Consider the following 15,158-nt stretch of genomic DNA (forward strand, 5'->3'; position numbering starts at 1 on the left):
TTTGGCAAATTATAGCTACCAAAACGTACATATTTAACCGCCACAAAACTCAACTTTTTTTTCAGTGACATAAGCCTCTTACGCTACACAGTTTAAGCAAAACTAATCAAATTATCCCTAAAAATTATCTCACCTTTCCATAAACAAAAATCACCACTCTCACTCACACACACAAAAAGAAGATTTAATTAATTTTCAAAACAACATTTTCACCTTCTTACCATTTCTCTACAAAAGTAAATAAAATAGTTACATTTAACAACAACAGAAATAATAAAAATAACAACTCCACATCTTTTCACCTACAATTTCAATACATTTTATTATTAAGAAAAATCCTCATAATTATCACAAAATAGGAAATCTCACTTTTTCTCTATTTAATGAGTTTTAAGAAAATTATTTTAATAAAATAATATAGTAAGAATGCACACTTATATTCAATCATACCTAATTAATAATAAACCACTAATCATTTTCAAATTTAAATTTGTTTAACACTTTTCATTTTTAAATTTATTCTAGATTTGTACTTATATTTTATTTTTCACTTAAAGCATTATATTAAATGACAGATCATACAAAGAATGTATCACATTCAACCATACCTAATTAATAATACACCATTAGTCATTTTCAAATTTTAATTAGTTTAACACTTTTGGTTTTTAAATTCATTCTATTTTTACTTATTTTTTTATTTTCCATTTAAAGTATTAAATGAGTTTTAAAAAATTATATTAAATAAAACAACATACCAAGAATGTATCAATTACATTCAAGCACAACTAATTAAAAATAAACCATTAATTATTTTCAAATTTAAATTTATTTACCACTTTTAATTTTTAAATTTATTCTATATTTGTCCTTATTTTTCTAATTTTTCAATTGAAGTATTATATTAAATAACATAACGAACATGCAAAGAGTGTATCACATTCAACCATACCTAATAATAATAAACCAATAAGTATTTTCAAACTTTAATTTGCTTAACAGTTTTAATTTTTAAATTCATTTTATATATGTACTTATTTTTTTAATTTTTCATTTAAAGTATTTAATGAGTTTTAAACAAATAACATTAAATTAAATAACATAACATACTAATCACTTACATTCAACCATACTTAATTAATAATAAAATATTAATTATTTGCAAACTTTAGTTTGTTAAACAGTTTTAATTTTTAAATTCATTCTATATCTGTACTTATTTTTTTTTCATTTAAAGTATTTAATGAGTTTTAAATGGGAAATAAAAATAAAATTAATTTTTCAATATTTATTAGTAATTAGTATAATAAAAGGCATCCCAACTTCCCAAGGATTATTATGACTGAAAAGATAAAAGGTAAAACCACACAGACAGCTCAGAGCAGACACATCACACATAGATAACCACACTGCACTGTACACATTACACTTTCACTTCCTCTCATCCCATTATATATACACTATTTAACATTCAAACTTGTCACCATTCTCTTCCTCTGAGCAAAAAACAAAAAGCTGAAAACTCTTTCTCTTTTTTTTTTTTTTGTTCGTAACCGAGCCTTTCACATTCACTCAAACACTTTAACTCTGTCTCTCTCGAAATGCTTCCAACGAGAGCTCTCACTCACACTCTCGGCGTTCCCTGGACGGAGCCCGAAAACGACGCCGTTACAGGGGACGCCGCTCTCTTAGCGTCGTTCAAGTCAATGCTGGACCGTGACTGGTACATGGACCAACCTCACTGTGATTTTCTCCAAAACGACGCTGCGTTTTTGGAGCACCCTTTGGGTTCGTCTTCTTCTTCTTCTTCTTCTCTGCCTCAGCAGCAACACTTCGTGGTGCCGCCAAAACCGTGCTACTTCAACGTGAACGGGAATGGTCCTTTGGAATGTGGCTTCGAGTTGGGGTCTCAGAGCAGTTTCCTCGCCCCGTTTCCCGTGAACGCGCTCGAGCTCAGTCTGGACCCCGAGTTCCCGGCGAGCAAACCCGGTGGTGGGTTGATTCGCCGGGAAGAGAAGCAGCGGCCTCTCGACGCACTTGCTCCATCCACTCTGTATCAGAAGCGGACGGAGCGGTGGCGAGAGGCCGGGAAGGCGGAGGAATTGGCGATGCCGCCACCGCCGCCACCGCAGTTGGCGATGGAGAAGAGGAGGAAGAGGGGTGAGCAGGGGGAGGATGAGGGAGGGTTGAATTATGAGTCTGGTGAGGATATGAAGTTGGAGGAGAATGGTGTTGATGCAAATAACAATGATAATGATAATGATGATGATGATGATGATGATGATGGTGATGGTGATGGTGATAATGGGAATGGTGGTGGTGGTGGTGGAGACCAGAAGGGGAAGAAGAAGAAGAAGAAGAAGATGCCGGCGAAGAATCTCATGGCGGAGAGGAGGCGGAGGAAGAAGCTCAATGATAAGTTGTACATGTTAAGGTCTGTTGTGCCTAATATTAGCAAGGTATGAAAATTTTGGATTCAAAGCTCTTCTTCTTTGTGGATTATTAATTCTAATGTTTTTTTTAATCAGCAAATGTTCGTGTTTGTTAGTTTTGCTAGAAATGTTATTTGGGGAGATTCGAACCTGCGACTTCTCCCCTTCCTTCACCGATTGGTCAATCTTATATCTCCTTATTAATGATTAATTCTAATGTTAGTTCATGCTTTGTTGGGTTAGGAGTGGTTGGTTACTTGGTTGTGTAGACTGTAGAGGTGGCAAAATGGGCCTGTCACATGAAAGTTAAGGCTTGAGCTTTAAAATTTGAGTTAAATCTGGGTCATTTTTAGCGCAATTCAATCAAACCTGATTCCAGCTTTGGACGAAAAAATTGGGCTTTCATCTGGCTTGGGCATCATTTTAGAAGCTTGAATTGAGTCTGGGATTTTTGTGTCCTTGCCCACTATTATTACTCACCAAGCTTGGCCTGCATTGTGCGTCGTAGTCTGCTTTGCCACCTCTACTAAAATGTGGAATTATTATGATGTGTTTTAATCATGTTAGATTATATTGTGAAGTGAGGTGACTTGTGTTTGTTTATTTTTGAAGAATCTTGTGTGGTGGTTTTTATGAATGTGAAACTTAAGCTGTGTGTATGTGTTGATTTGGTTTGATTGTTGTTGATTTGGTTATTGAAATCAATGATTTGCTCCCTTGATGTGTTTGGGAGGATAGAAGCTAATCTTCTTTTGATTATTTTGGTAGATGGATAGGGCCTCAATACTAGGGGATGCCATTGACTACTTAAGGGAGTTACAAGTGCGAATTACTGATCTTAATCATGAACTAGAATCAGGCCCGCCTGGCTCATCCCTTCCACCTGCTGCAAGCTTTCACCCTGTGACACCCACTCTGCCTACCCTTCCCTGCCGGGTGAAGGAAGAAATATGTCCTATCTCTCTGCCAAGTCCTAAAAACCAATCAGCAAAGGTATTTGTTTGTCATAGTGCAAAATTGTTCTTCTTCCAATGTGTCAGGCCCAAAAAATCTTCCATAATGCTTTGAATTATTTGGATCTTTGACAATACATTTAGTTGCCTATTAAGTATCTGAATTATTTATGATAATCTTTCTCTGCTTTGATTTTGACTTCTCACATAACCAACAGGTATACATGTATGATGAATGCTAATTTGGTGTTGATAAAGAGCACAGAATTTGAATAACTATCCCCTTTTTTTTCTGTATGACTTGCATCATATTGCGTGCCTACCTGCAAAAAATATTGAACTTCAGAGTCTGACTATTTCATGCATGTGCACTTGTTTACCACATTTAGTGTAGAACCAATATAGAAATTACATTTTACTCTTTGCTAATGTTGTGGTACATATTACATTTTGGAAGCTCAAACAAATCCCGTGCATTACTTAACATGCCTTACCACAGATAATGGGGTCCCATGTTTCATCTGTCATTGTTTTGATGGCTTCAGATTTTTTTATACCCATCATTTTCATTTCTTTCTGTCATTGTTTTGATGGCTTCAGTTTTTTTTACACCCATCATTGTTTCTTGCTGTCATTGTTTTGATGGCTTCAGTTTTTTTGACACCCATCATTAATTTTGTTTCTTTCTATCATTGTTTTGATGGCTTCTGTTTTTTTGACACCCAACATCATTTTCATTTCTTTCTGTCATTGTTTTGACGGCTTCAATTTTTTTGAAACCCATCATCATTTTTGTTTCTTTCTGTCATTGCTTTGATGCCTTTGGTGTTCTTGACACCTAGCATCATTTTCGTTTCTTTCTGTCATTGTTTTGATGGCTTCAGGTTTTTTACACTTATTAAGTATGCGAAGTATCGAAAATATATGTGATCATGTGAGAACTGAGAAGTATTGGTTTTATAACCGAATTTTTTAACACCTAAAAGCTTGGAAATTATATGCATTTGGCATGTGAATGTATAAACAATTAAACATAGTCGAAATATATTTGACATACCCTTTTTTCCATTTTGTTTTACTGCTTTTTCACCTTCCAACAATAGTTTTTCAATGACCATCAATGCAAACCCCAAAAATATGAATTAACTATTATTGCAAACCATTGAGGAACAATTAGATTTAGGAGATAGTTATTGGTTCTCACAGAACTTAATGGCAGTGCAACTGAGGAAATTGTTCTGACTTGAATTTTTTCTGAAACTTATAGGTGGAGGTTACGGTAAGGGAAGGGGGAGCTGTCAATATCCATATGTTTTGTGCCCACAGACCAGGTCTTTTACTTTCTACCATGAGGGCAATGGATAGCCTTGGATTGGATGTTCAGCAGGCCGTAATCAGTTGTTTCAATGGTTTTTCTTTAGATGTGTTTAGAGCTGAGGTATGTAGTTTTGTTTATCCTGTGCCATGTTTTACATCAATGTTTCCCTTTTTATTTCCTTGCTTTATATTATTGTGCTTGCCATTGATTTTTGTTCGGGCAATAGCACATTGTACCATGGCTAGGATGAAATGAAAGGCAGGTGCTTTGGTAGCAACAAGATGGTTAGTAGAGATATGCATGATACCACAGTTTGGGTACTTTCCTTTTGCACCAGAAACAATTCTAGGAGAAGTTTGAATCCATTCCGTTTGGATATTAATCCCACTTTTACATGAACTCAGCAAAGTACTGCTAGTACTATAACATCTAGCAAACCAATTGTCAATTATCTTAAAGAAATATAATTAGATGGCACACAGGTCTATCTTCCTCTCCCTCTGTTTGATTGAACTATGTACTATATGCACGAGGCTTGTCACCAGGTATGATAGGTGACCACTGAAAAAACTTAAGCTGGAGACTGTAGGGTTCCATCTTTTTTCATTCAATTGGTGAAAATTTTAAGCATATATTATATTCATGAGTGGTTGTCACAAGGCTTTTTACTCCCTAGTCTTATGGGGCTCCCTCTCAAGCTGTTTTGTAACAAGTGTTTCATCTTTAAATTTTGACCTTCTTCATTATTGCTTTGTTACTGCCATCTTAGGTTTTGTTTTGATATCTAGTCTTTTATGTTTCTTGCCAGCAATGCCGAGAAGGCCAGGATGTCCTTCCAGAGCAAATTAAAGAAGTATTGTTGGACACAGCAGGTTTCCATGGAATGATGTGAGAGTAGTTCTTGACAAATGCTATCCCAATAGACGCACTAACTGTAGTTGCTGTAGCATGCAGTTTGTAAATGCCATTGCTTATTCTAGTCTGTAAAGCTGTGTCTAGGCTAAGATCAAGAAGGGTTAGCCAATATCTGCATTGGGAGGAATTAGCTCCTTTATTTTCCTGAATTTCAGCAAACTTATATTGTTAATTGTTATGGAATAAATTGTTTTGTTCGCGATTCTCCCCTTCTTAATATAGTTCTTTAATAAATTTCTTTTCTGCCTATTTAATTTTGAACAAAGTTTTAAATGATAATGGTTGCAGAGTTTTCAAAAACCTTAATGTGAAAAATTGTGGACAAATGCAACTGGTAGAGCTGCAATTGCAGTTGTAACTCAGATTCGGAGACTCCAAAAACCATCATGATGCAACTGTAACTGTGATTTCAGTCTCCAATTTAAAATCCTGATTTTGATTATGATGCATCATGCATTATTGAAATTTATGTTAGAAATAGTCTCTTACCCTATTTTATAAAAATGATTCACATTTTTCTACAAATTGATACACCTTTTTTTACCCACAAACACCGAACTGAAGCACTTGAAAACTTGAGAAACTCCTACACTGCTCATCATAATATGAATGTTCAAATGGGTGAAGCTCCTTATTCTACGCCAAACTTTATGCCCAAATCTATAGGGAGAGTCTTGGACCGTAATATGTACATGGTCTTTAAAACAAGAATTGTTGATTATTTGTATTGAGGAGGATTGTACTTAAGTTCTTTATGTGGTTTCAACTAGCAACAATGTCTCTTATGTGATTTATATTATTGTTAGTCTTGATGGCGAACTCGCAAAACAGGTCTAAGGTCTATTGAAATAAGGTCTATGGGTTGTGACAGTTGCTTCTTGCACTTCACGTTGAAATTTTAAGGGATCCTTATAAAATATTAATGACTATCAAGAACACATTATGTTAGATTATTAGGAAGTTTTAGGAATACCAGGATCTAGAATGGTTGATCAACAAACGTAGCGGAATCTGAATCCGTAGGTGATTTCTGATCTATGTACTCTTCTTAAGATCTGTTACGGAACGGATAACCGACTAACAACGTAATCGGTGGTTTCATGGTTCTTCCTCAACCAGAACCTCTTTATTCCTTAATTGGACCGGTATATTGGGGACCATAGTCTTCTCATAGTGTATTAACCTAATAGGGTTCTCATTATCCGCTAATGGGTCAATACTGACATCTGTTCATTTAAGTCCATATCATTTGATTTGGTTGTCTAACGAGCTCACTTGATTTGATCACATAAAATAAAACACACTAATGATAAATAGTTAATATAATTGTCTTATAATATTAGTACACATTAATTATTGGAATAGAAAATTCCAACAATCTCCCACTTGGGCTACATATTGTAACAATTTTATCAAAAATCCTTAAGCGCGCATCTGTATGCTATTTACCTTTAGACTTTCACCTTAATAACCTGGTTCATCTCATGCATCAATAATGGAATCATTGTGTCTTTGTCACTACAACAAATGTAACTAGATCCCAATGACTACCACATCAGTACACTCAATGACATGTGTCAATATGGATAAACAACATGAAAATTAGATGCAATGTGATCTCAGTCATGCCTATTTTCAATTGGTCCAAACTTTATTCTTTATAGAGATCAATCCAAACACAACATAAATATTGCAAACAAAACAAACTTATAATGAAATAATTAACTTCAATTTTATTTTTGTAGAAAATCCAAACAATAAAATATTTGTAAACCATAAGATATAGAACATAAGTAAGATTCTCACTCAACTAAGGTACTATCAGGAATTACACCCATATGAGTATTGTGCTCATGAAAAACTTTAAGTGTCATACCTCTAGTAAGTGGATCAGCTAGCATGAAATTAGTTCTTATATGTTCTATACAAATTTATATTTTTTGGATTCTTTATTTAACAACCAAATACTTTATGTCAACAAACTTTTACTTAGTTGAATTCTTAACAACAAGCAAACCAATTATAATAATTTAGTAATCATAAGTTCTAGTATGATGTCTCATAGCAAAATATTAACTCCACCAACATGATTAAATGTGGATCCTTATGTGAAGTGATTGCTATTAAGGCATTTTGAAAAAATCAAAGTTAGAATACCTAATGATCTCTAAAATTCTAGATTTTCGATATGAAAACATGTAGTTTCTTGTTCTCTTCAATTAACGCATAATGCATTTTACTACCTTCTAGTGTTGCATACCAAGATTACTCATATATCACCTTAGGACTCCCACAAAAAATTATTTTAGGACAATAATAAAAAAAATTGATGAGAGTTAGAACACAACATGACTTGACTAAGGTCAATTAGACATTCTCAATCAACCTAATGTCATATTCATGTTCTTAAAGAAATATGACATAATCATATCAAATTACATTTTTCCTTTCTTTAGTGAAACTTCTTAATGACACTTCTTGAGATTATTGAGTTTGAACTTTAGGTGGTGCTTGAGAGGGAATATTAGTGTTGTCTTGTATTTTAATAATCTTAGGAGTAACATCATTATTTAATTACCATATCCGTTTCTTGAACATGGTAAGTACAAAAGCTTATCTATTGTCAATAACAGATTATTTTTTAAAGACAACTCTCATTGTGTTTCCTTCCCCTCCAAACTCAATTTTCTCAAAGAGTCTTGCATGTGTCAAACATGAACTTAAAGTGGGATTGTAAAACTTATACATGCGAAAGCTTTAAATGTAACAAAAAAAAATTATAACTAATTATCTTTAAGTCCAACTTACCTTCATGCAGCCTATAGGACACACATCCCTCAATGTGTATATGCCTAATGTTGAAATTTCCCCGACTCATATCTATAGGGTAGTGACTACTTTAATTGGTACCCTAAAAGGATATAAATTACATTCTTTAATGTATTTCCCCAAAGCGACTTTGGTATAGAAGAATTAAACTTCTTACCATATCTGTTCTGCAATTTCTTTCATGTTAGGTTTGCCTAACATTACATGTTGAAAAAAAATCACAATTATTGAAGAAAAACACATGGGAGACTCCAAACGTTGTATCTTATGTGTAATTCTCATGGTCACATTTGACAACCTTAATTTTCTTTCTTTTTCTTAATTGAAGTTCAACTTCATCTTTAAAAGATTGAATGTCAAGTATTAAATATCAGTTTCGGAATAATAATAAAAAGAAATTGGTATCAACTTCAACTCAACTTTTGTGTGTGTGTGTATATATATATATATATATAATTTAAATTTCAATGTCCTTTTTGAAATATTGAAGGCTTGGACTCAGTCTTTTTGAAATGTGAAGGCTCGGACTAGACCCTTAAGAAATATGAGACTCGGACTTAGCCTTTGAAAAATATGAAGGCTCGGATTCCACCTTGGAGCTTGTGTGAATCTAGAAGTTGGCCTTCAAGATGTTAGAGTTCAACCTTATTCCTCCACTTTCCTTAATAAGTTAAAAGTGTAAATCAAGAAATATATCGCCAATATGTTCCTCCAATATCAAGAAAATTTGAAATATAAGTTTGTCTAGCATCACCATTATGTCCTTCTAATATCCAACACAATAGATTAGATATTCACAAATTTAAATATGAAATGAATTCTCCAATAAAATGATTACTATGATATAGTATGGTATCATGATATAATGATATAATATCTCCTCCCGGAACAACGACATACATATGAGACATCACATTAATTGTACAAGAGACTTTCCTTAATCATTTACAATAAGATATAGCTTTCAACAGATAGTGTTTGAAAGTTGGTGTATCCTTGTCAAATAATTCATAATGTGTCTATGTTCCATAGTATAAGAAAATCAACTCTCAATAAGATAAGAGATTAAGAATTCATAAAATCTTATGGAACGTTATTGTCATGATAGAAGACCAGTTCTTCGGAAATTCCACAATGGCGTCAGTCAATCACATTGTTGTAAGGAAATAGCAACCTACCTTTTAATCTTGTCCTTTGTTGGTTTCCAATATGCTTTAGGTTGCTAGGACCTGGGGTGGCTTTGTCATCAACAATAAATTTGGTCTCTGGATGGTTGTTGAGAGACATCACCAAGACTAGAAAATGAAGAATCCAAATTGGAGTTTCTCTGCCATTTTCATATACCTCTTCTTTCACCTCATGTGATGCTTAGCAAGCTATGCCCTTACTATTGGCTCTAGGCTTTTGAAGTCTAGTGCATCTCATCAAACTCTTCCATTCTGTGATAATTAACTCGTGAAGCCAAACACTTATTGGTTAGATCGGACTGTGGACTATTCGGTAAGTCGAGTGGCGAGTCTAAAGACTCAAGGTTTGTTTGGGTTGATTATCCCGTCATCTAGTTGAATATGCTAGTAGCTTCAATGACTCTGGCCTTTCAGGTTTTCATGTAACACTTACGGTCACACCCATGTTGTGCCGAAGTTAATTAATCATATTAACAAAAATACAAACTGAACAAGCAGTAAAAAACTCAATCACCCTCCTTCAAACAAGCATCATTTCGTGCATCAAATGAATTTCATAGGAGAATCAATAAAGAATCATCAATTTGTGTATAAAATGAAAGCCATTTTTCCCTTTGTTGCTTGCGTCTCCATATATATAGGACATGTTGCTTAAGGCTTTCATAAGTGTTTGTCATCAACTACAATCGTTGGCACTTGCCAGCTGGATAGTGGGAGTCATTCTTTCAGTGCCCAAATGTTGTTGTCATGTGTCTATTTTAATTTATGTAAAGATCATCAAGGTCTCTAGTCTCTGTTCATGATAAAAATCATGTCAATATATGAAGAAAATAATTGATCTAACGTGTGCGAGTGTGTATATATATATATATATATATATATATATATATATATATATTCATGCCAGATGTTGAACTATATTTCATGGTAAAGACATGAGACCTCAGAGTAAGACTAGGGAGCACAACCAATATGCATATGTGCATTAGAGAATTAGACAATATAGTGAATAAAGTAAGAGAGATAGAACCATGATTGATAAGCATGAACTGATAAATGATAAAGATTCTTCAATCTCAAGATAGTGTGATTAGTTCTGTGAAAGGGACTTCTATTCTCTAAAAATATTCTCTGAAAAGCTCTTCATCACTCGGGTAATTTAATAGATACTCCAGCACTACTGGGTTAGGTGACATAGAAACTTCAACGAGTCAATGCCACCTCTAAAATCATAAGGAAGACAATTCTTCAGTTGCAGTAGACGTGCATATGGCTTAGAATCAGTATCCTATAAATCTCAAGGTGGCTTGCAAAAGAGGGGTTATAATTGGATACCATATTTACAAGCATATTCAGCTAATAATACGTTACTGTATGAGGAAAAGCTTTTGGGATAGAATTAGAGTGGTGTTTTTCAACGAAAAATAGGGTGGTGGATGTCTTACTTAGCAGCTCTAGAGGCCCAAAGGGATAGCTTGTCTGCTAAAATTCACTTTCTCTTTGCAAGGTATATAAAAGTAGTGCTAGTATCTACATGCATGTGATAATCATATTCGATCATTTAAATTCACAATTGCAAAGTATATTCTTGATGGTCGACACCTCAACTATCCCACTTCCAAGGTAACAACACATAATGACATACACAAGCCACAATTTGAGAAAATTGGGACACATTGGTAATAAGTATATTGAGTAGTAACATTGGAAATATGTTATCCAACAAAACTAATCTCAACATAGTCTTTGATTGAAATTTTCCTCAAGTCTACTTTATAATGACACAAATTTTAATTAGTAATAGATTGTATTATAAAAACTAATTTATAATGTTTGGTGAGGTGATCAAGAGAGAATTATTTGATCAAACAAATAATAATCTTGCTCTCGTCTCACAAACTCCAAATGTGAGTTGGGAGTGTAGAAGCTCCCAAATAGCAACCAAATTCATCTACACTTCTGTCTCTACAATCCTCGTATCCGCCTTGTTTTGTTCAAAAGAAGAATATTAAATGGCCGGAATTGTTACTCTTGGCAAGTATGAAACATTTTGCTTTAAAGTATTTGAGAAGTAAATGGCACATAACAGACCAGAGACAAAACATGATGCATGAATGTCATGATAATATTGTATAAACTGTATAAAATTATATATAAGGCATAGACTTTTGAATTGGCAGGTTTCATTATTATAATCCACATAAAACTGGCAAAGATAAAAAAAAAAGAAGCATGTATATACATAACTTTATTTTGGATAAATCCTGCACACCATGCCATGGGAAGATTTTTAGCATGTCATCGTATGTTATTATGATTCTTGTGATCATTAATAAAAAAGAGTGCAAGAATTATATAAAGGGAAGAAAGTAGCCATTGATGTCATGATAAAAATTAAAGTAGTACTAACTTCACATTGGATGTCATTGAAATAATTTGTTGCACTTAAGAATTGAATATTAACCGGCATTGGCATGGTAAAAATAAAGAAGGTTAAGAGATAGACTTTCCTTCCTTTCATTTCTATGAGACATTTGTCCCCATTTGTTTTTTCTTTTGATTGATCTATTAGCGGATTATGTTGGTAACACAGTCAGGACTCAGGAATATAATTATCTCGGTTCAGGCACTGCAAAGGAAGTCGCCTTCGAAATCAAGTTAGGGGTAACAACGTGAGTGTTAGGATACTTGAAAGTTCTTCCAAATACTTTGCTTTGACACGGCAAAATAGTGACCAAGGGACATAAGAATGGGACAATGACCATAGCCTGAGGATTGGCAGTTATTGAAATAAGCATCTTGTTGTTGAACGACTCGACTTGCTTCGGTTTTCCGTTTTGAGTTTTCACCGAATCAGGCTATACCTCGTTAGATTCACAAGCTGTGGAGATTATGACCGATTTGCATCGGTTTCTAATTGTCGGTCATCGCCTCTCCCAAATATTGTTGTGACGGTGCGATCGGAGAAATTTTTCTTCGACTTCACATTGAACGCCAAATGTTCTTGCTAAATTCTAAGGTGTTCTTGAGACCGATTTCCTACTCGATACGCCGAGCTCCTCCGGGAAGTGGGGGTGTCACATATAAAGGTACTCCACTCCTAGAGTTATACTTAGTTAGAAGATATCTTTACATACTATATATATCCCTTTATTTATAATAGTATATTTCATCATTTAATGAAATAGTTGGTTACCTACTTAGTGGATTGATAGGTAATAGACAATTAAGTGGTGGTTATTATCCATTAATATATATCTCAAATATGTGGATTATAATCCTAACTTGTACCAACATCCAATTTGCATTAGATCTTAAATCATTCACAAGATAATTAAGCATAAGTAAAATTTTTTGCAGTTCAACCATTCTCCAAGAAGCAAGCATTTCCATGAACCAAAACATGGCTCTTTGAGATTCTTTTAAGATAGTAATAGTACAAGGAGATAACAATTAATTTCTTTAAAGATTAATAATAAATTGATATATTTAAACTTTATAATTTAATATTAAATTGGTTCTAAAAAGCATAATTTATTGTAAAAAAAAATTATTGAATATTACAACTTAATGATAAAATGATCTCATAAATCTAATGACAAGATCAATCTATTATATTTTCTGCACATTCAAGTATTAAATTTAAATTTCATCTTTTAAGAATCAATTTGGTGTCATATCACACTTTTAAATAACAAAATAAATATTTAAAAAATTATTTTATTGATCTCAAATATAAAACTTTTTGAACTAATTTTATTTTTTATTTAATATTATTATCTTTAAAATATCTTTTATTTAATTGACGTGTTAGTTTTAATATATATTTTTTCTGTGTCATATCAACTTCCAATGAAAATGTAAGTTAAAAAAATAATTATTTTTAATTAAAATTAATATAATTAAATATGATTAATTAAATTCTTAATTAAATGCATTGACACATTCCACAATAATTAATTTACGCGTTTAATGATTGGGCGTGAATCCAAGTGAATCAATTGGTGGAATATGTGGTCTTGTCTGACCCACTGAAATGGGATTCGGCGCACCGTCCGAACAGAAAAGTAGAGGTCCCTACCATGTTGGAATGAACCCCACTAATAATGAGTCCAATTCTTGATCTTTCAAACTTTAAATCCTATGTTGTAGCCCACTATTGACAAGGCATTGTTTAATATTCATCACGCATCTAAAGTACATAATGTAGCCAAAAGAGTATAAATTCTGTGACAGGATAAATGCAATAGCTGCATGAATTAATAATTTAACTCTTTTTTTTTATTATGGACGTAAATGTAGCTCGAGACTCACGAGAATGGAGCTGGCAAATATTTTAAGTGGACGTTATAAATTTAAAGCTCGATTAAGATTCTTTACTAAATTAAATACATTTTCAGCAGAAGTAAGTTTACAATTGTTTTTGCTGAATTCATTAAATTTAAATAATTTTACAAAATAAAAAAATCATTATTTCTGTATTTTTTTATTAATTAGTTGAAATTAGGGATGGTAACGAGACAAAGAACGAATAAGTATTTTGTTAAGGAAATATCTATGATTTTCTAAAGTATGTGTGGATATCTACTTGGTAAATATTTATTAAAATATAAAATTTTAAAGAAGTATAAAATACAGAAGCTTCACACTGTGTTCAACTTCAAGATCACGGCAAGGGATGTAGATGTAAAATTTTAAAGAAGTATAAAATATTTATTAAAATATAAAATTTTAAAGAAGTATAAAATACATAAATTGCCATCTATGTTGGTAATTAATAAGAATAGTGTATATAACGGCAAGGGATGTGGATGTAGATGTAGATGTAGTGGAAAGGTATCTGGTGTAGTATTTCATGATTTTGGAGTCAAGAGCCAGCACTATCTTGGTGCATGAACTTACCTGCAGCTAGCACACTGAGAGTGGAAGAGTGGGAATTGTGAATTGAAGCTATTCATTGTTTTGTAAGAGCATCTCCAAACCATCAAACTCACCAAAGTTCCTTTTTCTACTTTTTTTTTTAATAATATTTCATATTTTTTATAATGTCAGATTACATTTTTTTATTTTAAACCACCCAATCAATTTTTTTTCCAACCAAACAATTAACTAGAATTTTTCAAATGAGCCCCACAATATATATATATATATATATATATATATATATAAATAACAATTGTTAAATGTAATAAATAAATATATAATACATAACTATAGTTTTATAACTATATAATAGTTTCTTATTACAGTAAAATAAAATTATAAATTTATTAAGTAAATAAATATAATTTTGTGTTTAAAAGAAAAAATAACTAAATAATAGATAAAAGAAGACAAAAGATATAAAAGAGAATGTAATGAGATGAGAATGTTAGGACCTAGCATGTCGTATTTGTCCAAGATATATTATTTGTGACTTTTCTTTGTCAATCAGGTGAATTTATCTTACCCACCTCTAGTAGAATACATGTCCTTCATGTTTCACGATGACAAACATATTTTACATATCTATCTCGCAAATGTC

The 15,158-nt window shown here is 32.7% G+C and overlaps 1 protein-coding gene across 1 annotated transcript; it reads left to right on the forward strand.

Annotated features, from left to right (window-relative positions):
• Positions 1-1,497: 1,497 nt before the first annotated feature.
• On the forward strand, positions 1,498-5,823 carry LOC114390091 (transcription factor ICE1-like). The gene is made up of 4 exons (XM_028350776.1): positions 1,498-2,459; positions 3,201-3,425; positions 4,653-4,823; positions 5,512-5,823. The coding sequence occupies exons 1-4, from the start codon at positions 1,602-1,604 to the stop codon at positions 5,593-5,595; spliced, it is 1,338 nt and encodes a 445-aa protein (XP_028206577.1). The 5' UTR covers positions 1,498-1,601; the 3' UTR covers positions 5,596-5,823.
• The last annotated feature ends 9,335 nt before the right edge of the window (positions 5,824-15,158 follow it).

The sequence above is a fragment of the Glycine soja genome, chromosome 16 (assembly GCF_004193775.1).
Source record: "Glycine soja cultivar W05 chromosome 16, ASM419377v2, whole genome shotgun sequence".
Classification (NCBI taxonomy): domain Eukaryota; kingdom Viridiplantae; phylum Streptophyta; class Magnoliopsida; order Fabales; family Fabaceae; genus Glycine; species Glycine soja.

Coding starts and splice junctions, on each gene's coding strand:
- LOC114390091 (XM_028350776.1), top strand. CDS start 1,602: ATGCTTCCAACGAGAGCTCTCACTCACACTCTCGGCGTTCCCTGGACG. Junction 2,460..3,200: donor TTGTGCCTAATATTAGCAAG/GTATGAAAATTT, acceptor TTATTTTGGTAG/ATGGATAGGGCCTCAATACT. Junction 4,824..5,511: donor TAGATGTGTTTAGAGCTGAG/GTATGTAGTTTT, acceptor GTTTCTTGCCAG/CAATGCCGAGAAGGCCAGGA.